This window comes from Anas acuta, chromosome 7 (assembly GCF_963932015.1).
Source record: "Anas acuta chromosome 7, bAnaAcu1.1, whole genome shotgun sequence".
In the NCBI taxonomy this organism is placed as follows: Eukaryota; Metazoa; Chordata; class Aves; order Anseriformes; family Anatidae; genus Anas; species Anas acuta.
Window position 1 is genome coordinate 34,736,950 of NC_088985.1, and position 24,091 is coordinate 34,761,040.

General features: G+C 50.8%; 2 protein-coding genes across 12 annotated transcripts in view; both read right to left on the reverse strand.

Moving 5' to 3' along the window:
- The window catches only part of FAM53B (family with sequence similarity 53 member B), a 29,672-nt gene extending 16,043 nt beyond the window's left edge, over window positions 1–13,629 (reverse strand). Inside the window, exons 1-5 of one of the 9 annotated variants that reach the window (XM_068689103.1) lie at window positions 13,324–13,629; window positions 9,692–9,752; window positions 8,729–8,857; window positions 4,175–4,388; window positions 1,968–2,019 (exon numbers count right to left, since the gene is read on the reverse strand). In XM_068689103.1, the coding sequence (XP_068545204.1) occupies window positions 1,968–2,019; window positions 4,175–4,243 (121 nt within the window). In that variant the 5' untranslated portion in view covers window positions 4,244–4,388; window positions 8,729–8,857; window positions 9,692–9,752; window positions 13,324–13,629. Of the gene's footprint in view, window positions 1–1,967; window positions 2,020–4,174; window positions 4,389–8,728; window positions 8,858–9,691; window positions 12,737–13,323 lie in introns of those variants that run through there. The other 8 variants (XM_068689102.1, XM_068689098.1, XM_068689097.1 and 5 more) reach the window with 8 other exon arrangements.
- Window positions 13,630–17,533: 3,904 nt separating this feature from the next.
- On the reverse strand, window positions 17,534–23,365 carry EEF1AKMT2 (EEF1A lysine methyltransferase 2). Of its 3 annotated transcripts, none has more exons than XM_068689108.1 (6): window positions 23,233–23,365; window positions 22,911–23,019; window positions 22,364–22,478; window positions 20,255–20,362; window positions 19,140–19,356; window positions 17,534–18,331 (listed from the first exon to the last, which is right to left on the reverse strand). In XM_068689108.1, the coding sequence occupies exons 2-6, from the start codon at window positions 23,012–23,014 to the stop codon at window positions 18,234–18,236; spliced, it is 642 nt and encodes a 213-aa protein (XP_068545209.1). In that variant the 5' UTR covers window positions 23,015–23,019; window positions 23,233–23,365; the 3' UTR covers window positions 17,534–18,233. The 3 variants fall into 3 exon arrangements, with proteins under 3 accessions (XP_068545209.1, XP_068545208.1, XP_068545211.1); XM_068689107.1 differs by having other exon boundaries at window positions 22,954–23,019; window positions 23,233–23,364; XM_068689110.1 differs by lacking the exon at window positions 23,233–23,365 and having other exon boundaries at window positions 22,848–22,973.
- Window positions 23,366–24,091: the final 726 nt, after the last annotated feature.

The following is a 24,091-nucleotide window of genomic DNA, read 5'->3' on the forward strand; positions in this document are numbered from 1 at the left end:
CTTTGCTAGGAAGAAGATTAAAGATGAAATGCCTAGAACTATAAATTCAACAGTCTTTTAACTAATATTTCTGTCATCCCACTGACAGAGTATTACTTATAAACCTAAAAATCAAAAAAAGTGCATCTACCATTGTACCATCTGACATATCAAGCCTTTAATAATGTTTGTCTATATATCGAGTAATAATAAAACCTATAACCAATTTTCAGACCCTTTCAGAGTTCAATACATCCTACATCTAAAATGTCTGGGACTCAGTTTACCCCTGTCCCCTTCATAGTGTTTTTCAGAGCTTTGTGCAGGCAATGTTCTTGGCAGAGTGGCCCGTGCTGCCCGTTGCGATGCTGCTGGAGTGCCCATTGACCAAGAATATTTGTGACATTTACATTTTGACTCCTTTAGATCTGGTTTGAGGCCACCAATACCGAATTTGGCAGTGGGAGCAATCCCTGTATATGGCATCCCCTCTGGCAAGAGACCTCCCTGCTTTCCCTCTTGGCCTCCTGACCTGAAATATTCACCCAGTTGCCCTTTCGGGGCCATCATGACCCTGGGATTTACTTAGACACTGAGCAAGTTTCAGCGTGGAGTTGGTTTGTGACCGTGGCCCAGGTTTGGAGGCATCAAGAAGAGCGTTTGGGAAGGACGCCTGAAAAATGGAGCACAAACCACACAATGCTCTGACATGCCAGGGACTCGCTCCTCTTGACTGGGCATGACAAAGACAATTACATGGTAAGCCGTGGTCAAGGAGGTGAGATTGGGTTCCCTTGGAAACAGGATAATTTGGCAGCCCAGGAAGACCAGCACCGCGCTAGGAGGACGCAAAAGGCTTTGTAAAAGCTATTAACACCAAGCTGGTTTTCAATTAGGCTCAGGCTCTTCATATTCGTGGAGGAGCCTGCCAGTGCCACAGCACAAGACAAAACCATCTGATTGGGTTTCTTTGTCCCTTCCTCATTTCTGACAGGCAGGAGAAAGGGAACGGACTGTTTCTACCCATTCTTGACTTAGAAGCTTGTGACTTTCATCCGAAAAAAAAAAAATCAAAACATTTTCCATCTTCCCCCCCCCCGCCTCCTCCAATTGACTCAAGTTATCAGGGAGCTTGGGAAATATCTCCCCTCAATGCATGTGCTCGGCTCCCATTAACGCTAATGAGAGTTGTGTCCACGAAGAAAAGGGGCAGCCTCTTTGTCTGCAAAGCATTGGCTTTCATACCAAGTAGCTTGGCTCAAACTTGACCTACAATTTTAATTGGGTTTTGAGACTTCGCCTAGTGACTGGCTCCCCGTTACAAAACCCAAAGAGCACAATATAGGGGCACATCCTCCTGCAGCATTGGTTTTTCGGGATCGTGGGCCAACGCAACAATCCCCCACCGATTTCGGAGGCTTTCCAGCATAACAGATGACAGAGAGCTCTGCCACAAAAGGTGTTAAACACCATATACAACAGCTCACGTTATTGTTAAAGGCAAAAAAAGATATTTTCATTATTGTCTGAGGCATGATCAAACACATCGTGCCAAGCAGCAGAACATTTTAGTGATAATATTCATATTTATTATTTGCGTCATGCAGAGTCATGGGCGTGGGCTGGATACGCAAAACCATGAGAAACACATTCTCGGACCCCAAATGCTTAAAATCCCAACAATACGAGTAATTCTAAAAATAATCACATACATCAAAGCACTGGGGGGCGGGAGACAAGCAATTCACCCAGCCTGGATGGGAGGACAGGAGAGCGCCCCTCAAAAAGAGGGTGGCCTGGCTGTGATGGTCACCACTAAGGGGTTCCCACACCGGGTGACACTGCACCTTGTGGCACCAAGGGGCTGCAACCCGAGGGCACGATGCATTTTTAGGAGGGCTCCAGAAGGTCAGGACATCTCCCCGCACATGGCCGAGGACACGGGAGCAGAGGTGAAGGAAATACAGAACGAAATTTCGGCTACTTACCCATAACGCCACAAGAGAAGAGCGTAGGTCCTTGACTCATCTTTGGAGTGTGCTGAAAATAACCAAAAAAACTGTTCACATCTCACGTGGAGAGTCGGTGTGGAGACCTGAGCTGGCAAACCATCACTCCTACGGCTAGTCCTGGCCCACGGGAACAGCTGCAGCCACATCCCCAGCCCCTGGACCCAAAAGTGCAGAAACTAAACTGGGAATTCAGCAGTAACTCTGGACAGGCCAGGACAGGAGCAGCAGTGGTGGTTGACCCACTCCAAGCTCATGAAGGTCTCCCACCTAGACACAAATCAGCTATGTGTTTTTTTAACACATATAGCATGTTTCTGAGACTCACCCCAGCATTTTTCCTGAGGATTCTGCATCCAAATGGTGCCCATGTGCACTAAAAATAGGGAAAAATGCCACTATACGGGCACTAAATAAGCCCAGTTGGGTTTTTATGCTCCTTTTGTCCAAGAATTTTCCTCTTGACTGTGTATGGCAAAAAATCAGACTTCTAAAAATGGGCATGGACAGTTCTATATACAATAAATCAGTATGTCATCCGGCGTCGCATGCCATTTCAGCTATGCCCGCAAAAACACACTTTCATACTAATTGTTCTTTTGTTCTCCCCCCAAATACCCATATTCTGCTTTCGAACTGCCTGTCCTGGCAGCTCCGTCCTCTCTGAACGAGGCTTTGCTTCATCTGAGCAAAGCTCTGGCATGTGATCCGCGTCCATCTGCGCTGCCACTGCTGGGTTTTACCTGGCGTCAGGCCACCACAATTGCACCTTCTCCCTGATTCATCTCTTACACCTTGCCTGCTCACATAATAATAATAATAATAATAATAATAATAATAATAATAATAATAATAATAATAATAATAATAATAATAATAATAATAATAATAATAATAATAATGTACCATCTTATTAGGTGGCAGGTAAAATTAATCAGGAGGCAAGGAGGACGGGCAGCTCTCTCCAAAGAGTGGCCAAAGTGGAGTGACCATGGAAATGGGACAAACCCCAGGAAAAGCAGTATTTTTGACAGCAGCTCAGAGCTTTATTTTCTTTAGCTCTGGGGCCCCAGGAAGTCACTGGAAACACTCTTGCTTTCTTTGCTAGCTCAGACATCTTGTGAACGTCTTGCCAGGACCAGCCGGCTGCCCTACTGCCTTCCACAGCAGCGGGAGGCACCCAAAAATCAAGGGAGGGCAGGGTTTGGTGGTGCAGCTCCGCAGCCCTCCCAGCAACACGGAGAGGAAACTTTTCGGCCTTTCTGCAGCCAGCTCCCCTACTGCACAGGCAGCAGCCCCCTGGGGAGATGTGCAGGGACAGGATGCTTGCCCAGGCTCCCAAATCTTCCTGGGGCATGGCCAGAGCTGATTCTCAGCCTTCCCCCTCGCAGGAGGTGCTGCCTTCCTGGCAGGAGCCAACAGTGAAGCGTTGACACTTTCCTAATGTACCAACAGCCTTCTTTCCCAAATTTCACCCCTTGGCTTGGTCGCCTCCTCCTCCACCACCCAGCACCCTGCGCTATCTGCCCAGGAAGCCTGGCCAGACAGACCTTCATCCCCAGCAAACTCGGGCATTTACGTTGTTTTCAGGCTCAAAATGCCCTTTTATGGCTAATCCTGCCAGCTGCTTCCTGCCGTGTTCCTGAGCATCCTTATCTGGGGCTCTCTGCACCCTGTGAGGAACCATTTTGGTCTATTTTCTGTTCCAACCACGACAATTTCTCCTGGAGGTGCAAACACCCATGGCCAGCCCTGCACTCTGCTTTATAGGATGGCTCTGTGTTATCCCATAGGGATAACACAGCCTGACCTCTGCCATCTCCCCCTTAATCCTGCTCCCCACTTGCTCATCCTCCTATTAACGACGAGCATCTGTTCGCTCTGGGTAAAGCAACTTCTAACCCATGTCATTCACGGCATTGATTTTATTTCTTTATTTTTTTACTTTTTATCCTAGAGCACGCTTACTGAGATGCACGCATGCAAAAGTTAAGGCACTCCAATCATTTACCACTCGCCTGCTCCTTGGAAATTAATGCAGCCCAGTAGAAACCAGGGGAGCACTACTGATAAAACCATATAAAAAAACATCTAAAGATCTAAAGATCTGGTCCTGCAGCATGAGAAGAAAGCACACCATAAAGCTTCAGCAGCAGAGCTGTCAAGGAACACCCCACAAGGCTTACCAGCTCAGTCCTGCATGTTACGGAGTCAGCACCTTTGTTTTCCCGGGTTTTGGTTAAGATCATCACCATGGTAGTGCAGTCCTGTGTCGGAGTCCATCAGGGTCCAAGCAGAGGTCGCCGTCAGCCGTGGTCTGGCGAAGCTCCCGTTTCAGTGCATTTTCCCCCAAAAAGGGCTGAGCGCAGCGGGGGGCTGCGGCCGAACGCTGGTGACTCCCTGCAGATACAAGGGAGAGAGGAGAAGGTTTAGAGGAGAGCTTGGAGCACCCTTCCTGGCCAAAGGCACGGGGCGAAGAGGCTGTGTTAGGAGAGGGGCGAGGAGTATTTGTTTTAGGCTCTTCAGCATTGCTGGCGTTCCTCGGCACCCGATCTGCTCAAAGCTGTTCTGTGCCACGGCACTTGCAGGAGCTGCCCGGAGCACATACTCCTGAGGGGCAGGAGTATTTCAGACAAGCAAATAAATACAAATTCCTCTTTAATTCTCCCTTCTGAAAAAGGGAACCCGCAGCCCCTGTGTCAGAGAGGCTGAGGCTTCAGAACAAGGACCCACTAAAGCCCCAGAGGCAATCTCACAGAAGCCCTTGCCTGCAGAGCGACCAAGAGCAGATTTCCAGCAGAAAAAAAAACCATTTCCACATTGTTATCTTTGGGAAACCCCTTGGATGTCCAGTGCCACCCCAGTATCTCCCTGGTTCCTGGCCCACGAGGAGCCTTTTGGCGACGGAACAAGACATGGAGCTGCCTGCAAGGAAGGAGAGGGCTCCCTGCCCGTCCTCCTGAGGGCCACACAGTGTCTCCTGATCCTCCCTTAGCTCCTTGGCAGCTTTAGGCAGTAAAACTAAGTTGGGGCTTCACAACGAGGAGCCCAATTCCTAAATATCGTAAAATGCAGGCAGTGCTCACACGGCACTGCCCAGCCTTGGCTGTGAGCACCGGGCCCTGCCTCGCCTCCCGGCATCCTCTCCCCGCATTGACCCCCCTGCAGAAGCAGCCAGCTTGTGACTCAAATCTGATTAGAGAAATCAGTGTTTTTTTCCCAAATCGCCCCTCTAATCCTGTTTCCCCATTTCGTTGCCTTGCAGTCAACGCAAACAAACAAAACCAGCATTTGCGTGATCCGAGGAGCAGGAAGCACTCATCTGGGGCCACGCAGTCAAAAGCAAATCGCAGCGTTTAAGGACAAAACTTGAGAACACGCTGCTGGGCGTTAAACCTCCTTACAAGCTGATACGGATCCCCTCTTTACAGCTCGTAAATTCATCTTTTTCCATGTTTGCCTGGATTGGAGGTCGCGCCGGTGTTAGGAGCAGCTCATTTCAAGGCCAGCTGGCTGGTGGGGAGCAGCCACCTCCTCTGGGCTCCTGAGGACAAAGTTCACCCCGAGTGCAGGGCCGGGATGGGGAATCCATGCAGGTTTCAAGGATTTATCGTTCCAGGTGGCACCTGGTATGGCCTCGGCCTCTTCTAGGGTAACAGACCCCCAGGCTTGGGGCTGTGTGGGCTGGGAGCAAACATAAGCTCTCCAAAAAGGGCTGCCAGGGCTGGCTCATAGCAGGGGACACACCAAAGGTGCCTGGCAGCAAGGAAAGATGGAAATAGAAGCACATGGGACAAAATAAGCAACTCTGGTGGTAGACTCTCTGCCAAAACTCTGGCGTTTCACAGCAAGGTCACCACAGCCTTCATGGTGCCTCATGGCCCCGTCTCTGCAGGCCCATCTCTTCCTTGGGACCATCAGGACTGTCCCCAGGGACGGCACCAGCAGCTGAGCCACAGCCAAGGCTCATCCCCACCTCTGCCTCAAGCTTTTTGGGGCCATTTCTGGCCACCTCTGCTGCTGGGCCTGAGGCAGGGCCCGCACCAGCCTTGAGGTGCTTCGGAGGGCACCGGGGCCACCACCAGCAAGGTGACCACAGGGGAATTGGGGCTCAAATGAGTGCTCCCAGCAGCAGGGAAGCAGTTAAGGACGGCTCCTCGTTAACGGGCTACGATTTCTCCACAAATAATTATCTTTCCCCAAGGTAATGATTAATGCTGCTGCAGCAGACTGCTACGCACACCCGGGCGCGGCGGCAAGCCCAGGCAGCAGCTCCCATGGCGGCGCCAGGCCCACAGCATCTCCACCAGGAATATCACCACCAGTAGCCCACCAGTAGCCCACCAGTAGCCCACCAGGAGTGGTCCCACCAGCAGTGGTCCCACCAATACCCCCCAGCAGCAGTCCCAGCACCCCAGCACCATCAGGACATGCCTCCAGGCCCAGGCTCTTTATTCACCACTGTTCAGCAGGGTTTTTTAAGCACCCACCGCCAATAAATGGTAATTATAATTAAAAAAAAAAAGGCAGAAATTTCCACAGAAATGGGATTTTGGAGCTCTGAGGGGCGGCACCCCATTTGGGATGGTCTCCCTGTCAGCGCTGTGCTGTGAGCAGGAAACCGCCGCGTATTTATAGAGCAGCAGCTTTCACACACACGGATGCTAATAAAAAGATACTCTTCAGGGACCATTAATTATTTTAAGAAATGTATTTCCTCGTTTGCCATCAGATAAAGGGACTATCTTCAGCCTTCAGCCAAGGTTAAGTTTAGACTTGGGCCACGGCCATGGGGATGACACAGGCTGGGAGCTGCCGGGGGGGAAAGGCACCGATTTCCCCCCAAAAAGCCCCAAATAACCAACTGCATGGAATATCCGTGAGCAGGACAAGTGTGGGGAAATTGTAAAATGTTAGCAAAAGGCGCTTCTACCATGGAGAAAAAATATGGACCAAGTGGGAGCCTCTGAGACCTCCGCAGCTGTGGAGAGGGAACGAGGTTTCCCTCGGCTCTGATCTATGGGCAGCATCACAGCACCTGAACGCTGGTCTTCGAAACAAAAATTACAGTGGGAAAGGAATAAACCAGCACTTCTAAGTTTTGCTTAAGGATATAGAGCCCCGCGATCCACCTAATTGCACTTTACAACCACGTTACGCTTTCATTGAACGCGTTTTTAGACCCACACGTCTGAAGAAGCCAACCTGGTCCCTCCAGGCCAGACTCTGAGCACATCTCCGGCACGCTCACACCTTCCCACTCGCACCAGTCAGCCTCCAGCTCCCCTCCCGCTGCACAAAGAAGAATTTATCTCTGTAAAGCAGCTGCGACAAAACCTGGGGTGCCAGCACAAGGCAGTGGGCAAATCCTCTCCGCAACGCCCCGGGTCTGGCGGTGACTTACAGGAGTTTGGGGAGAGCCCACACGGCTTCCTGCAGTCAGAAAACGTGTTTTAGGGCTTTTTACAGAGCAGAACCAACAACCCTGCAGAAGGTTTCCATGGGACAACAGGTACATTTTAAAGGGCAGAATTAAATCTATAAATATTTTTTTTCCCCAGTCACTGGATGGTGTCCATATAATAAAACTCTTCGCTCGGTGGAGCTGACTGTCCTCTGTCCCCAGAACACCACCCGATTCAGGTATTTTGGGGTTATGCTGAATCTCCCTATCGCACAGTCTGCCTCAGCCTGATTTAAATAATACCAGCAGGTACAGTTAAATAACACCAGCAGGGACATTTTCAACTTGTACATTTATTGTGTTACAAATTCAGAAAAAATTCTTGCAGCCCGGCATTTCCACGGAGCCAAGTTTGGGCTCATCTCCTCTCTCAGGCAGTTCCTTGACTCCTGCAGCAAGGCTGGAGGGGCTCAGCTCAGGGCAGTTCGCTCCCCTTCCCTAAAACATCCTGTCCAGCTTCTCACTCCTCCACATCACCAGTAAATATTCTTATATACAAGGTGAAAACATTCAATAAACGCAAAAGATCCCATTCAGGACCTGACAATCAGTCTTTGCTCTCCAAAAACCACCTGAGCAACAAGCTGCCCCAGGTTCTCCAGCCCTGGAGCAAAGAGGCAGCAGCATTCCCCTGCCTCACCCCATGTCCCTGGCTCAGTGGGGTCTCCACCAGCTCCCAGGACCCCAGTCCTCACCCACGGGTCCAAAACACCAGAAAACAGCAAACACAGGAGCACGAGCAGCCTTCCTCTGCTGGCTGCCTGTACCCAGACCCGTCTTTTTTAGGATTAACGAGACAACGATGCGCATTCACCATTAATTAATAGGTAAAAGATTCGCCGGCCCTCCAAGTTTCTAATCACCAGAGGGGGAAGCAGAAATTGGTGCTGTTTAGGGTGTCAGGAGCTTGGTAGATCTTCATGGATCCATGATCCACACGATCTCTGTGCTTATGATCAGCAGCTCACCCCTGGAGCCCAGGGCTCACCACGAGCAGCAAATCCACCCTGGCCTGAGCGGACACACACAACGAAGAGCCACGGCCGTGCCAGGTGCTGCCCACAGACACGAACGAATTGCTGAGTGAATAAAAAACCAGAGCGGCCGGAGCCCAAAACCGATGAACCCAAATACGTGACGGGGGGAGCCCCAAATCTCACACGGAGCTGGGATCGCAGCCCCATGTGTGATCCCACCAAAAAAACAGAAGCGATTAATGAAAATTAAACATCTCGTTGAGTAAGGAACCATGAGTTTTATTCCCCCCTGCTCTTACGGGGTAGGAGTGGCAGGGGAAAGACTCCCTTACAAATGCAGAGGAAGGACGGGGTGGCGGGGCCTGGCCTCAGCATCTCAGCTCCACCAAAGCGCCGTCGCGGCGACTTCGCCTCCTCCTCCCTGGCGGCTGCGAAAGAAAAAGAGAGCAGAATTACTCACTGCCACAGCAACCCGCAGGGGAGAGCTGCAAACCGGGGGGCTGGGGGACTCAGGGAGAGAGGTGGCAACTGGACGAGACCTCGTGCAAAACCCCAAAGGACCAACTCCCGCATGCGGGCTCTTCAGCACCGCGTGGCATGGAAATTTTGGGGAGGGGACCAGCAAAATGCCTTCAGAGGGACAGGCCCCAGCTGGCACAGCCCTGCACGGTGCCACGCGGGCCACTTGGAGGTACCCTAAAGGATGCTTTTAGCCCCCAAAATGGCTGTAAAGATGGCACGGCCCCTTGGAGCGAACCCGCAGCCGCTGCCTAACGCCTTCCTCGGGGGCTGGGGCTAATTTTGAGCAAGCCCAGGGGGCCGGACCAAGGTGGTCTCTGCAGAAGGGCAGCTGAAGGTCCAAAGAACCAGCTCACCTCTCCCATTGGATTTTCTTTTCCCAATCGTGAGCTTTATTACAAGAATGTGCAACGGGCTGGGAGACGCTGTGAGTGTTGGCCACGCTCCCGAAAGTCGAGGAATTGCTGAATTGAGGATTGCTTTGGCTGCTTCACCTTAACAACCAGGGGTGCTGAGCCAGCCAGCGGAGCCCAGGTTTACTTTTAATTACCGCTCGCAGCAAGCTGCTCGGGTAAACAGGCACAAAAAGCACTTCTTGTTCCTTCCCCGTGCCGTTTGCCCCTGTACAACCCACACGGCTGGGACAGAGGTGCTGAGCGGCGTCCCCCCCGTGCCATTTTTACAGAGCCACTCCCCAAGCATAGCTGGTATCAGACAGGATGAAAGCCCACCTCGATACCTACCTCCGAGCACGACGTCGCCTGCTCACGGCCAGGGCGAGCGGGGCTGCAGAGCTCCTGGTCCCTACGAGAGGCACGTCCTGCATGGCAAAGCCAGGGCAGCAGGGGCACCGCCACGACTCCAGCGCCTCGGGGACAGCCAGAGAGCCCCGCATGGCGCAGGGACCCCCGAGATTTGGGACCCCTGGGCAGCAGGGGGAGGCCAGCATCGCTCAGCACCGAGGTGTGGGCAGGACGGTTTCGTTTGGTGATGGGGAACAGCGCAGGATGCTTCCCCTTCCCTCCAAAGAAATCCTTCCCTTGGAGGAAGAAGTCGAAGCGAACACCCGCTCGTGGTGTTTCCCTGTTTCAATCAGAGCCTGGCAGCACCTGAGCGCGCTCGGCAGCGTCTCCACGGAGCCATTCATGGAGAGCTGGGCCTTAGGTTTCAGCCGGTGCTTTTAATATCTCCGGGAGACGTTCACGGAGCTGGAACAACACCCGATCTGTTGCTCTACCGCGCTCCCCGTTCCCGTAAGGTGTCAGCAGCACGTACAGCCCACACCTCGGGTAGCTTTGGCTCCTCCAGCGGCTCCCCGAGGGCCGGAGCGGGGAACATTTCCCCGCCGCCGCCGCACGCACGCTCGTGGCCCCCCCCAGGAGCTGCTGCCAGCGTGGGCACAGCTTTTTTTGGGGTCAGCTGCTCAAAAGCAGCGTGCCCCTACACCCTGCAGTCCCCTGGAGAAGCAAAACCTACAGAGAATTTTCCAACTGGCAGGAGGAGGGATGCCTCATCCAGCGGGGATGCTGGGGTGGGAAGAGCTACAGCCTGGCACCTGTAAAAGCCCTGATTTCTTCAGCCCCGAGACGAGAGAAAAAAAAAATACTACTCCAGCAGTAAATGGAAATGCAAACCTGGTTTTATTTCAGCTGGCACCGACGGCATCCTGCTCGGCCTTCCTCGAGCTCCGCGGCGGGACGGGGCATGACCGCTCCCCTCCCACTGGGTGCCAAGCCATCTGCGGCGCTGTGAACGTGCTGGAAAGGGGAAAAAACCCTGCAGCTTTTCCCCCTAAAGCCTCCAGCACCGTGACACCACCTCAAACACACGAGATTGCAGTTTAAGCACCGTTTTTTGTTTCCCCAAACTCTTTCTGGCAGCCCTTTTCCTTCACGCCAGGCACCACCAGCATCAGGAGCAACACACCGCGTGCGGCCAGACCCGCGGGGGGCCCCGCTCCCAACCGAAGCTATCGGGATCTGCACATCTCCATCAGCCACCAGCCGAGCCAGGAACGAGGGGGGCTTTCCTCTGAGCCACCCTACATTTTTTATAGGGCCCACCACCACTGAGGGTCCCCTCAGACCCTCCCCTCGCCCCGCTCTGGCGCAAAGGCTCCAGCCCTGGCTGCTGAGAGCGAAAGCTGTCACCGAACGCTGCAAACTTCACAGCTCACGGGTCAGCTGCCCATGGGCAGACGAAATTCCGTGTGCTTTAACTGCGTGACCACGCTGTAATTCCCAGTCCCTGCCTCACCTGCCCAGGAGGAGAGATTTACGCAGCCCCTGCCCTCACCACCTGCCTGGGAACTTGGTCTCCCCGAAGGAGACCGCGCTCCGTGGCACAGCCCGAAACAGCAGCGAGATTCAGGACCCAGAGACTTGTTGGGGGGTGGAGGAAAAGGGTGAAATCACCCGAATCTGGGCAGATTTGGGCAGCACCTCACCTCCCTCCCCGTGCCAGCAGGGTGGCCGCGCCACAGCCCCCTAAATGGGGTCCCACGGGGCAGCCGCTCATCAGCCCCCCACCAAATGAGCTGCTTAATGCCCTGTGGAGCAGCAGCGGGGCAGAAAACCCCCTTTTCTTCACCCAGTTGTTTTAAATTTAGCATGAGGAGGGGATACCGATGCCACAAACACCCAAAAAGCAGCGATTGCTGCCCCGACCCGCAGCATCACAGCAGGCACGTGGGACGCCCGGCAGGCGCAGCCTCCCAGCTGTTTGCCTGCTGCTTCCCCACGCCGGCAGGCTGGCTTCCTCTTCCTCCACTCTTTCGGGAGGGAAAGGAGCAAAAAGAAATGTAATTAACTCAGCTTGGCCGAGGAGTGGGGCAGGAGCAACTCCGTGCACCCCACGAGAGCGGCCGGGCGAGCACGAAGGGCTGCGAGCATTACAAGACAGGAAAATAAAACAGCCCCAAGCCACTCAGCTGGCACTTGGGAAATCAGAAGTGGACCGGCAGCCGCAAAACAAACTGTGCAAACCCTCTTCTCCCTCCTCTGTCACCTCCTCCGTGCACCCCCAGCACGCCGAAACGCAGGGCTTTGGGCACAACGCCGCACGCCTCGCTCTGCCAACACGCCTGCTGCAAGCGAACCAAGCCTCTGCGACTCGAAAGAATTGCCCTTAATGAACTGCGGCAGATTTGGGGCTTTCTGTTGGGATACATTCACCTATTTGCATGCGTGCATATTTACACACACGTATTCATCAATTCATGCATCCGCACTCGAAAGCCAGCCTAAGTCGGTGCCGGATCTGCCTGGCAGCCTGCTGGATCTCCAGGTATAAAATCCCAGATCCTGTCTGCAGCACTGGGTTTATGCTTGGTGCTGATTCACCCCGCTCCCACACGTGAAGAAGTTTTGGATGGGGCAGGCTGAGCTCTCGCCGATCATCCTCCAGCGGGAGCCGGAGCCGCTCGCCGAGCTCTCGGCCACACGCAGCACTCCCCGAGCCGCCCTCCCTGCCTCCTCCGCCTCCATCCTGCAAGCACCGAGCTTGGACATGGGGATTTAAGGCAAAAAAGGTGGCTGGATAAATGGGCACCACAGCATGACACCTCCCCAGCCCTCCAGGGAGGCGAGAAGGGCACAGTCCTGAGGCTGACGGCTTCGGCTGGATTCCTCTCGCTGCTTTTTCTCCTTGTTGTCTTCTTCCATGTGTCCCAGGCAGGACGAGGGGACCGTGCGTGATGCCAGGGACATTTGGCTGCCTCTGAGACCCGCTGGGGACACCGAGCGGGGCCTGAGTGGGCAAGGAGGATCCGCAGCGGGGATGCTCGGAGCCTGTGGTGCCCGCGAGGTGCCCGGGGGGGGGGTTTTTTACGCCCTGAAAATCCACGCTGCCATCGCTGGGGGCCACACACCCCTTTATGCCGGGGGGTCACCGGTGCTGGGGGGCTGCTCGGCTCCTGGTGGAGGGCTGAGCCCCTCTGGGGTGCTCAGGGGCTGTGGGGCTGTAGGATGTGCGCCCCCAGACCCCAAAAAGCAGGGCAGGGATCAGGGGTCCTGGGGTGCCAAAGCAGGGGGGGCTCTGGGGTGGCAGAGAGGGGGTCCTGGAGATCTGCCACCCCCCCAGAGGGGATATACATGATGGGGAGGGCGGGGGGGTTAATGAGGCTGATCAGCAAGCCGAATTAATTAACCGAGGCTGGCGTGGGGAGCCGGAGAAGCCGGCCCTACACATGGGGGGGCTTCCGAGGGTCCCCCCTTGCGCATCCCCAGCGCCGTGCCCGCCCTCCCCGGGGACTGAGGCAACGGGCAGGGTCCCCCCTGTCCCCCCATATCCCCCCCTGTCCCCTAATATCCCCTAATGTCCCCCCAATGTGTCCCCCCCCCTCCTCCCTTTGTGCGCCCCCCGGCCCGGCTCTTACCGTGGCGGCGGGGCCGCTGCGAGCCGCGCTCCCTCCTGCCGGGGAGACGAAGAGGAGGAGGAGGAGGAGGAGGAGGAGGAGGAGGAAGAGGAGGAGGAGGAGGAGGGAGGAAATGCGCTTGTCACTTCCTGAGCCGGGCCCGGCCCGCACCTTGCGGGGTCCCCCCCGGCCGCTGGAGCCCGGCTGCGGGTCCCCCCCCCCGGGGGCTGCGGGCACAGCTCGGGGCCGGCTCCCCGCAGCCCCCCGGAGCCCCCCGGAGCCCCCCGAGCTCCTCGGAGCTCCCCAGAGCCTTGCACCAGTCCCCGGTGCCCCAAAGGAGGCCGAGGCTGCCTCCTGCTGGTGCTGCTCCTCCTCGGGGCCAGGCGCTGGACAGCGCAGGGCTGCGGCCAGCGGTAGGCTGCTGCACGGCTTGGCCTGGCTCAATTTGTCTCAATTTGGCTTATTTTGGCTCAATTTGGCTTGGTTTGGCTTGGTTTGGCTTGGTTTGGTTCATCGGCCCTCCCTCCATCCCTGGTGGCACGCAGGGTGTGAGGAGGGAGCCTGGCGCTGGCTGTGGAGCCCGGCACGCAGCAGATGGACAGACAGCAAAAAGGAAAGGAGAAGAAGCAGGAGAAGCAGAAGAAAAAGGAGAAGCTTCCCTGGATGCAGGTGGCTGGCAGCTCGGCTCACACATCACCCATCAGGAGCAGGATGAAGCGGTGGCGACACGAAGAGGTTTTTGTATCAGGCTCCTGCTGCTAAAGCTGGGTGCAGACCGCCTGCAGGAGCCATGCCCTAGGCTCAGGAGACGTCCTGGAAGTCCGAGAACTTCAGTATTGGCGAGCAGGAGGCTTTTAGCAAGCATCCCGTACCCAAGGAGCAAGCACGGCTCTGTGAGGCCATCGGGATCTTCTAGGCTGAGCAAGGAGAGTGGCACCCTAAATACATGCAGACAGCGCTGTCGTTTGGAGGGGGGTTCCTACCACATGGGGCACATGGTGGGATTTGCACCAACCCTAAAATTCCCTCTTTTATTCCCCAAGTAACTTGTGCACACAAGGAACAGCGTGCGTGTGCCTGCGTGTCTGTGCTGCTCATGGAGGTCTCCACTCACGACCCTATCAACACTTCGAATCAATAAACACCAATTCTTCCCATAAATAAATAAATCCAGGTTCTTCTGCTTGACATACATCGTCCACGAGCACTTGGGTGTTTGAGCGGCTGTGCCGAGGCTCGGTGCTGTTCTCTCACTGCTGTTGGTTAGCTCTGGCTTTCCAGGCCAGGCTCATGCACTTGCTGAAGTGCTCTGCCTGCTGCTGCTTGGAAATTGTGCTGCAACAACCCAGAGAGCTCTGCAGCTGGCCATCTCCGCCCCGCAGGGAGCAGTGACCATTAAATGAGCGTAATTCTGTACAGATACCAGCTTGGTCACCGAGAGGGAAGGCAAGGAGAGAGGGAACGTTATCCTTCCTTTCGACTTTCTGTCTTCGTTCAGTTGTGTTGCAGTTTCCACGTCTGGCATTTCTCACTGTTAAATTTCTATAAACACGATTATCGGAGGAGTATTTGCTTCAAGGAAGTGCTGTGACGCTGGAAATGCAAAGGCTTTTTGTCTTGAGAACCTACTTACCCTACTCCTTAGCAGGATCCCATGCGTAAGAGCTCCCCTAGGTCTGGCTCCTCGAATCAATGCTTATTTCATTAATTTCACTCAGTCTCCTCAGCCAGATATTTCATCCTGACAGTTCACTTCCCTGACAGAACCCATAAAAATCCAGCGGTCTGCTCTTCCCCAGGTAAAACGTTCCCAGCCCACTCAGCAGGACAAGGCCCACAAAGGCCTTTCCCAATAAATTCCTCATGAAATAACCTGTAAAAGCCACTTGCTTGGCAATAGCAGGTAGCAGGAGCCAGGAATTAGGGGCAGAGCTGCACCAAATGCAGCTGGGGCTGCTCGTTAGGGCTTAGGTACTAAAATCCATCCTGACTTCGTTGCGTTCATGAAGACACCCACCTTACAAACCACCTTAAAACTCCCCAAACCACAGGCAAAGCCTCCCTGCTCCTAACTCTCCGCTTATTTCCCTGACTCTTTTGAAAGGTTTTTCACTGAAAACCATAAACGTGATCATACCTATATACTAGAAAACTTTAGTGAAGACCTCAGCAGTAGACAGGCACATGAATTCTGCCTTAAAGCAAGAATAATGTGAAGCCAACGAGGCTCCTGCAGTAGGCCTGCGACACCTTGGGGCAGCAGGAGAATATTTTGGAGGTGGCATTAGCTGGTGCACCTCCTCCTTACGGCTGGATCCCGTAATCCCAAAGGGAAAGCAGAGGAACCACGTGCCACCCCTGAAGGCTTGCTGCCTACACATAGCCTGGGAGCAGGAGGAAAATGCTTTGCAAAGTGGAAGCCCTCAATAATTCATGCTAAATAATGAGGTAGGCAAATTGTGGGCTGGAAGAGGAGACGGGTTCCCAGCCTTTCCCCACCACTAAGAAGCTTCCCTGGTAGAAAATGTATTCCTTTAGGTGGAAATAATTACGTAAAGAAATACAACAGTTGTCCAGAACAACTGAAAAACAGCTCTATAATAGCAAGAGAAAATGCTGAATGACTATTTATTGCTACCATGACTATGAATTGCTTTCCAATGCCCAGCTAAAATTACTAATAGAAAGTGGTTGATATATTTCCATGTATCTGATGCTAGAATTTCTGCTTAACTATATTAGGAAGCTAATTTTTATCTTTAAAAGTGACATAAAAATATTACCTAGTGAACAAAATCTAACAATTATCTAACCTATACAGAAAAGAAAGCAATACTTGCCCTGAACCCTGCGTAACTCATGCAGTATGGATCTATAGTTAATGCCTCTAAATTGATTAAAAGGAAATCGATGACAACCTTCAGTTCATCTTCAATCCATACCATGCCTTCCTTACCAAAGATTACAGATGGGAATAAAACAGACGCCCCAAACACATCCTGATAGAATACTTGCTGATTAATATTGGCTTGCATTAACTACACCTGATGCCAAATTTGCTACAAAAATGTCATAGCCTTTTTTTTCTTGAAGTTGGTTTCAGTAGTGCACTTTGAATCCTTTGTACAGCTTCATCAAAAATATTCTGTGTCTGAATTACCACTTATATTTCGCAGCAGTCCTGTTGGGTAGATGCAGTGCATCACACTACAATAGCTCCCCAAATGGTAACTTGGCAAGTCACGGTTTTGGCACTCAAGTTAGGAACACCAGCCTGTCCAAACATGCAAAGAGCTATTTACCTGGGACTAAACTTCCTTCCCAATGCTCTTCGACCATTCTTCTAATGCAATCAGTGTATTCCAGTTAGAAAAACAATGTAGAATTTAGGATTCTTACCTTGGAGGCATCACCAGGTGGATCACGGAGAGAAGACCTACCACCATGCAAATCTTTTTTTTTTTTTTTTGCTTTGTTTTCTATCCAGAAATCTTTATTTTCTATCTAGAAGTTGGTGTTTTGTTTTGTTTTGTTTTCTTTCTATCCAGAAGTACTAGAACTATTTATTGACCTTTAAAGATCTTGGGCTGGCTTGGGCTGGCAATGAGGAGAAACATTCCTCTGATACACAAATACGACCTAGCCTGTGAAACACAACCAGCCTCCTAATGGGACCTCCCCGATGCTGGAAAGAACAAGGTTACTATCACCTGGCAAATGTGTGTGTCAAGGCAAAAAGAATTTGTACTTCCCTTTCTTTTAGGGATTAGGACTATTCTGAAAGTACAAAATAACAGAAATAAAGGCAAATAAATTAAATAAAAAATAAATTAAATAAATAAATAAATAAATAAATAAATAAATTAAATAAATAAATTAAATAGCACAAGTTAAAACAAAACAAAACAACAACAAAAAAAAAACCACAAAACAATGTGTATTTATGCTTTGAATTCTTTTGTATTTGTACAACTAAAATTATAGAATCATATCACAGAAACTTAGAATGGTTTGGGTTGGAAGGGACCTTTAAGACAACATCATTCCAGCCCCCTGTCACGGGCAGGGACAGCTGTGCCATGGTTTTCCTGATCCCGTCCCTACATACCCCGACGGCACCCCTATACTCCTCCCAGGTCGCATGTCCTTGCTTCCCCTACTGCCATTGTTGGCTTTTAAGACATTTTTGTTTGGCAAATTAATAATGAAAGAGGCACATGTCACAGGCGAGTGAGATTAGAACATCGCATCTTTATATCTTTATGGGATCAGTGGAAATAACTGAAAAAGCAGGCAGACATTCCTGCAAGAGAGAATTCTGAAAACACTCAGTGGTCTGCCTTTATGGGAAAAGAACTGGTGGAGACAGAACTGTGCTGAGTCTGAGAACTTCCAAAATTCTGAATTTAAAGCACTGGCTGGTCCTTCTTTTTGCACAAGATACAGCTTCTATATTCGTTTCCCTCTTTGACAGTTATATTCATGTTTTCCTAAGAAAAAAAGGTCCAGCACCTACATCCGAAGAGTTTGTTCCCAATTACACCACAGCAGAGAAACGAGATTTGTACTTTGTTGAATACCTTTGCTATTGGTTACTGAACCAGTACTGAAATGAAACACTAGCTGACCTTTATGTTCCAAATGCAAACATCGTGTGGCTATGTTGGTCTTCAGATTTGGCACGCCTTATTTGTCTCTCACAGCTTCCCTAAAACAAGCGAGGTTGTAGCAAGGACAGAATTTACAGGCAAGTTATGCAAAGCTGAAACGTTTCTAGGGCAATGTTTTATAGCCCCTTAGAGTTCCATACATAATATTTTACTGTGTACTCAAATAACATTTGTTTACACACGTGTCTGAGGTTTTTTGTCAGGTTTGCTTTAAAGTTCAGGCTTTTCTCAGCTAATCTAATTTGCCCAAGATGGATGGCCTCACTCTTTTCGTTGGAAAACCAATGCTGTTACGCTGTTTCCAATTCTTCCTCCAAAGCAAAACTTGGGTGTTGGCAGCTCCTCCAGAATTTCAAATCCTGCCAGACAGAAATTAAAATGCTTTTGTAAGAAGGAAGTCATTTCATTCTCCTCTTGGATAACCCTTTGCGAACCATTCTTTATTTGTCTGGAAAACTTGCAAGGCAGTTACTCTGTGAGTTTATAGGACTGTATTGTTACACTGCACCGCTGCTCTACACAGCTGAAAACCTTCCATGGATAATAAAAACCTTAGATGGCTGAATCGCACAAATTAATGGCAGAAAAGATGGTTGCTTGCCAGTAATTTTAGTTCCCCAGGAGGGATGGTTGTTTTAGATCCACAGTCCTGGAGTTTCAGGCCTCAGGCATGAGATCCAGGAGCTAACCAGCATATAAAAATAAATAAATTTAAAAAACCTTCAGAGAGGATCAGAAAGGTGACTGAGGGGGTGACATAAAAGGTCACAGTCACAGACTTGCCAGTTCCCCTAAATATGGCTAATTTCAGGATCAGTTGGATGGGTGAACCAGATCTGTCTAAATAAAGAGCCAAAAGAGAAAAAAAAAATAAACTGAAATTCACATGGGTACAGAATTCTCTCCTTTCCCATGGAACTAGACTGAAATCCTTGTTCTCCAGGGTATAAAAAACCTGTGCTCCCTGGACAGATTGGCAAATGTAGAAGCTGGAATTACTGAAGAAAACATATTGAGGATAGGCGAAGGCATTTACCAGCTTTTTTTTACTGCCACCTTGTCTTATCCTCATCTAATTTAGTAAATACATTAAGACAGACATTAAAATTTACCTGGTGCATCCCTGAACAACCACAAATTGGCAGATGGATCTGTTCAAGTGCTTACCTTCTCTGAACTCCTCCAACAGCTCCTCCTTGGTCCAGTTGCAGGATGTTATGAGGAAAAAGCCCTCTGGTTTCAACACGTTGCGCAGAGATCTCACGTACTGCTTCCTCTTCCCGACCGCGTTGTCAGGGTTAAGGCTTATGGCATCGAAAGTCCCCTTGTCAATACAGATCTGAAATCCTGACAGATCGGCTGATGGAGCCAGGAAGTCTTCCACCTAAACCAGAAGTCTGCAACTGTGAAACGATCTTTACTGAAGAGCTCCTGAATGTTTAATGCAAACCAATGCTTTCAAATAAAAAGCCTCAAACCTGAGGATAGGTGTGCTTAGGGAAGGGTAACTCAAAGGGTTTTCAGTTACATATCAGCTTCTTTTTTCTCTACATGAGGCATTATATGCGTTACAGACGTAGTAATCTATTTGCTACAAAGCCCACACTTCTACCTATTCATCTAAGACTCAAGCTAACACACCTGAAAGTTCATTCTTTTCCTCATTTGTACTTTGATCCCTGGCTTCCTAGCACTGCGGGCTATGCCCTGCGCAAACACAGAGGGCAAGACAGTGCCTGCCACAACGAGATCACAACGGAGGTACAAGAACAGAGACACCCTGCAGGTACAGAGCTGGAGGGGCAAAGAGCACAGCAGAGAGTGCAAAGGGCAGCCAGGGGATCACAGAGTGGCAGAGGCTGGAAGGGACCTCTGCAGGTCAGCTCAGGCAGGGCCTCTCAAGCTTCCTGCTGCACAGCTACTGGTAGGCATTCTTCCACATCAGGATTTAATTTTCTATCTCAAATCTGAAATTCAGGATGTATCAGCTAAGACAGACCTTCTCAAATGGCTATCCACCCCGCTAGAAGCAGGGAAGTCTTTTTAGTCCTGATGACTGTCACAAACACGACAAATAGACCACGAATCTTCTCTGAAGTACAGATTTATTCGGTTTGAGTTCTCTCACGAGGTATGAAAGACAAATGAATTTCAAAACACATCATTATTCTATTGGCTTCTATTATTCTATTACACCGAGTGCACTTGAATATCAAGCAGGCCGTTTAACCTTGGGGTCAATTGCTTTCTCTCTCCTTAATAAAGCTTCTCTCGACACTTACCTGTAATTTGATGTTAGGCATCCCTTCCTTCTCCCTCACTTTTTCTGAAAGTTTTATTGCAGAAGGTGAGTAGTCGATCCCGGTGAGATTAGTGTAGCCACTTTTTGCCTAGGAAGAAGCAGAGAATCTTCATCAGTGTGCTAGCAAATGTTGTGTTCAACAGGTATATTCCTCACATACAATCCATCCTCTCCTCCTCTTAATGACAGGGGGACAAAAATGACTCATTTTTATTCCTGTTATCACCACCAGAGCTGAACAGCCAAGGGAACGAACTGCAGTAACTCCGTTCTGCCTGATGCCTCATCAAAAGCATTGTTGACTGAAAGCTGGTTTATGTCAACAAGTGGAAAACTGAGCAGAGCTGTGAAAAGAAACACCCTGGTGGGGAACAGGCTCTTATCTGCACCAAAAGTAACCTAGAAACGAGGAATTTTCAGCGATGAGAACATGTGCCAACGCCAGATGCTTCACAATAAGAAAACCTCTTTAACACTTGCACAACATATGAGATTGAGCAATTATTTGGTTTATAACCTAAATGGCAAGAGCCAAAATATGCAGCACATTTTGTTAGTACAGAAAACCACTGCAAAAAACTTACTTTTCCTAATTTCTCATGCGAATGTCTATCTGAATGCAATTATTTGCATGCACCGAGGTCTCTGTATCAGCAATTTTCAGGCAGGTTATGAAGCATGTAGGAGAGCACGGAGACTTTCTGTCAGTCTAACTCTGAACCAGATAACGATAACCCAGGCGGTCCGAGTCAGGCAATGAGATCCTAGCAACCCTTTTGCAAAGCAGATGGGCTCACACACCAGGCATCAGCTGGAGCTGGGCACGTGGGAGGGGCAGTGACACGTTTCCACGCCTCGCTCGGAGCAGCTGGAGCAAGCAGCTCTGGCATCCCGTGCGCCACTCGGCCTGGCTGGACCCAAACCCAACAGGAAGAGCTGGGATCTTAGGGCCAGCTGCAGGCAGTAACAGCAGAGGGAGGAGGTGGGGGGCTTGGGTTTGGCTTTTTGAACACTACATGGAATTTAACTAGTGTTAAGCACAACGCTGCCTGTCTACTTACTCCAAAGGCTGATACCTCAACAGCATGAAAAACTACTTTTTTTTTTGAAGTCCTTCCTCCTTCAGTCCGTGTGAGCGCAGTGCTAGCCAGCTGTTCTTAATTGAGGGCTAATTTCAGCTAGACACAAAGACCGTGTTGTTTGCATTTGATGAAGAGCAGCAGATTGCTCAGGCTTCTGCCCACGTTCCTCCCCAGAGCTCCAAGAGCGACCCAAGCTTCCTGAGATGCCTGCGCTGAAGGCTTGGGGGTGGAAGGGCAGTTTTCACAACAGCTCCTCTGTTTGGAAGCGAAGAGCTTGAGTCACTGCAGGGAGTTTCCATTCACTCCTGGGGCAGAGAAGGAAAGTTGAAGGCTAAACAGCCTCAAATGCTGCTAAACCTGTACAGCCTGACGCCCTACAGACAGGAAGGGATCGTTCAGCACGCTCCAACTGGACTCGTGGTGTCCTGAAGGTGGTGTTTGCAAGCACACTTCTGCTGCTTCCTGGAAAAGCTGGGTAAATAGCAGAAGGCAGCTTGTAAAGCTTTGGAAACTTGCAAAGTTATCAGCACTGCGCTGTGGTTGGGTTTCTGGTGTTGCATGGCAGACACCTGCACTTGGGCAGTGAAAGCCCTTTGCTCACAGAAGTTTGGTGGTATTTAAAACAAACAAACAAACAAAAAAAAACAACAACAATGGCACCAGTTCAATGAGTTACATATCCAAGTTGCACAGGCTGTCTGGCAGCCACTTGCAATTCTGACTTGTTCTTGTCCTAGAATATTCTGTAAGGTCTTTCAACAGCTCTGAAGTATTTCCACTTGTCCTCTTAAACCAAGTGGCAACGTAAGACCTCGTGCACAGGAACCAGTGTTGTGCTGATGGAAAACACAGGACACCAGCCTTATTTTAAGCTGTCTGCTTTTTTGTCTTTCACCTAAGTTACAGCTGGCCATGACTTCTAATGTCATTTGTGAGAACCGTACTTAACCTGCAGTGCTCTGAGCACTGACTTTGTACCAAGCACACAAACTTTGCAATATACCAACCAATTCCACCAGTAAAACACCATTCCCGGTTCCAATGTCAAGCACAGGGCTGTCGTGGGGGACCTTCTGTTTTTCCAGCCACCTGATTACGCGGACCATGCTTTCTTCTCCAAACCTGTTAGGAAGAAAGGCTCAGGTAAACACGACAGCACAGCCATACAAAAGGTTCCTCAGAGCACCTCTTACTGCAGCTCTCAGGCAGCAAGCGACATAACTCATATCCTGTATTTGCTTTAAGTGTAAATGAATCAAATGGCCTTACAATGCACAGAAACCCCAGCTCTGGAAGGTGAAGCCCTCCAAATATGATAAAATAAAGACTTAAATCTGAGCACAGTGATAAAATGAACGTTTATCGCTAAAACACACGGCCAGTCCCAGCTCCCTTTCTGTGCAATGCCAGTTATCTAAGTGCAGCTTATAAATTTACACTGCAAAACCGGGCAGGAGAGGAATGGGTGGCTTCAAGATTAAAATTTCTCACCATTTTGCCATCTCCCAGAACTATTCACCAAATTGTGGGGTGCCCTTTTGCCACCCCCATTACCAGAGGGGCTCCGGGGCTCGCTCCGGTGGGGTCAGTGATTTACCAAATTTCCCCGGCGTCTCCGGTGTCCTGAAAAAAACGCAGCTCCCTCTCGTACGCAGCATCCCAGCTAGATGGGGAAGGAGCAGAAATCGCGATTAAAACTGAGGAATCGGGAAAAAAAGGAGGCATCACAAGTGCCCGCTCCACATCCAAACCGAAAGCTTTGCCAGCGGGGAGGGCACCCCCGCGGGCTGCCCCGGCTGCTCCCCGCTCCCGACCCTTTCCCCATCCCGATTGCCATCCCGATCCCGGCTCATATCGCGGCTCTGTCGCGACTCACTGCGGTTTGGTGCCCAGGGCCGAGGGCCCGAAGGCCGCCCCCCCCCCGCCCGCCATGCCGCCCCCGGGCCGGGCCGCCGCGGCCGCCGCCCTGGCGGAGCGGAGGACCAGGAGCCGGGCACGAAAAGTCCCCAGCCCGGGGCTGTTCCCTGCCTCTTTTTCCCTTTTTCAAGGCAGCTTTTCGTCCTGCTGCTGGATCCTCACTGCCATGTGTTATCATCCTACCCGTGTGGGACTTCGTCCCGTCAGTAGGTTTGTCCTCTGGAGCAGCACGGCACCAAACGGCCCCAGTGTCATCATTTTAATCCATATCAATTGCCTCAAATTAGGGCAATGTGTAAGAGGAAGGCTTGTTCCGTTTCTTTTGGTCTGCTAGCGAAGAGAATCTGAAGTTATAAACAGCTACGGCTGATAATATAAACGCTACATGTCCTAGATGGGGAAAGGGAATCTGATTCATGCACATCTTTCCAGTGTTTCCATTCATCAGGCTTTTTCCAAAAATTAATTCTGCAATCTGTTTGCAACCAATATTAATTGGGACCGTACACAGGCCACCCTGCTGCCAGATGATCTGTGCTGGGAAATATCCGGGCTGGGGTGAAATCAGCAGATATTTGCGAAGCTCCGAACATCACAGGACGTTGCCAGCGGGAAGCCGCTTGCAAATCAGAGGCAAAACATTTTTCCTTTGCAGAGCACAAAGAGCGTAGGGTTTTCCAGAAGAATCCCACAGGAGCGTAAAACGAAAGTTGAGTGCTGAAACTGAAAAAACAAACTGATAGGAGTGAAAAACACGGCTCCTCTCGGTTGTTTCCTGTGCCGTTTCTTGTGTTGATGTACTGTACCACCACACAGCC

What these genes read in the sequence shown, in the direction of transcription:
- EEF1AKMT2 (XM_068689107.1), bottom strand. Translation starts at nt 23,288, where the DNA reads ATGGCGGGCGGGGGGGGGGCGGCCTTCGGGCCCTCGGCCCTGGGCACC. An exon ending in GCCCTGGGCACCAAACCGCA is followed by an intron (nt 23,020 to 23,232) that starts GTGAGTCGCGAC and finishes TTCCCCATCTAG; the next exon opens with CTGGGATGCTGCGTACGAGA. An exon ending in GTGTTTTACTGGTGGAATTG is followed by an intron (nt 20,363 to 22,363) that starts GTTGGTATATTG and finishes GCTTCTTCCTAG; the next exon opens with GCAAAAAGTGGCTACACTAA.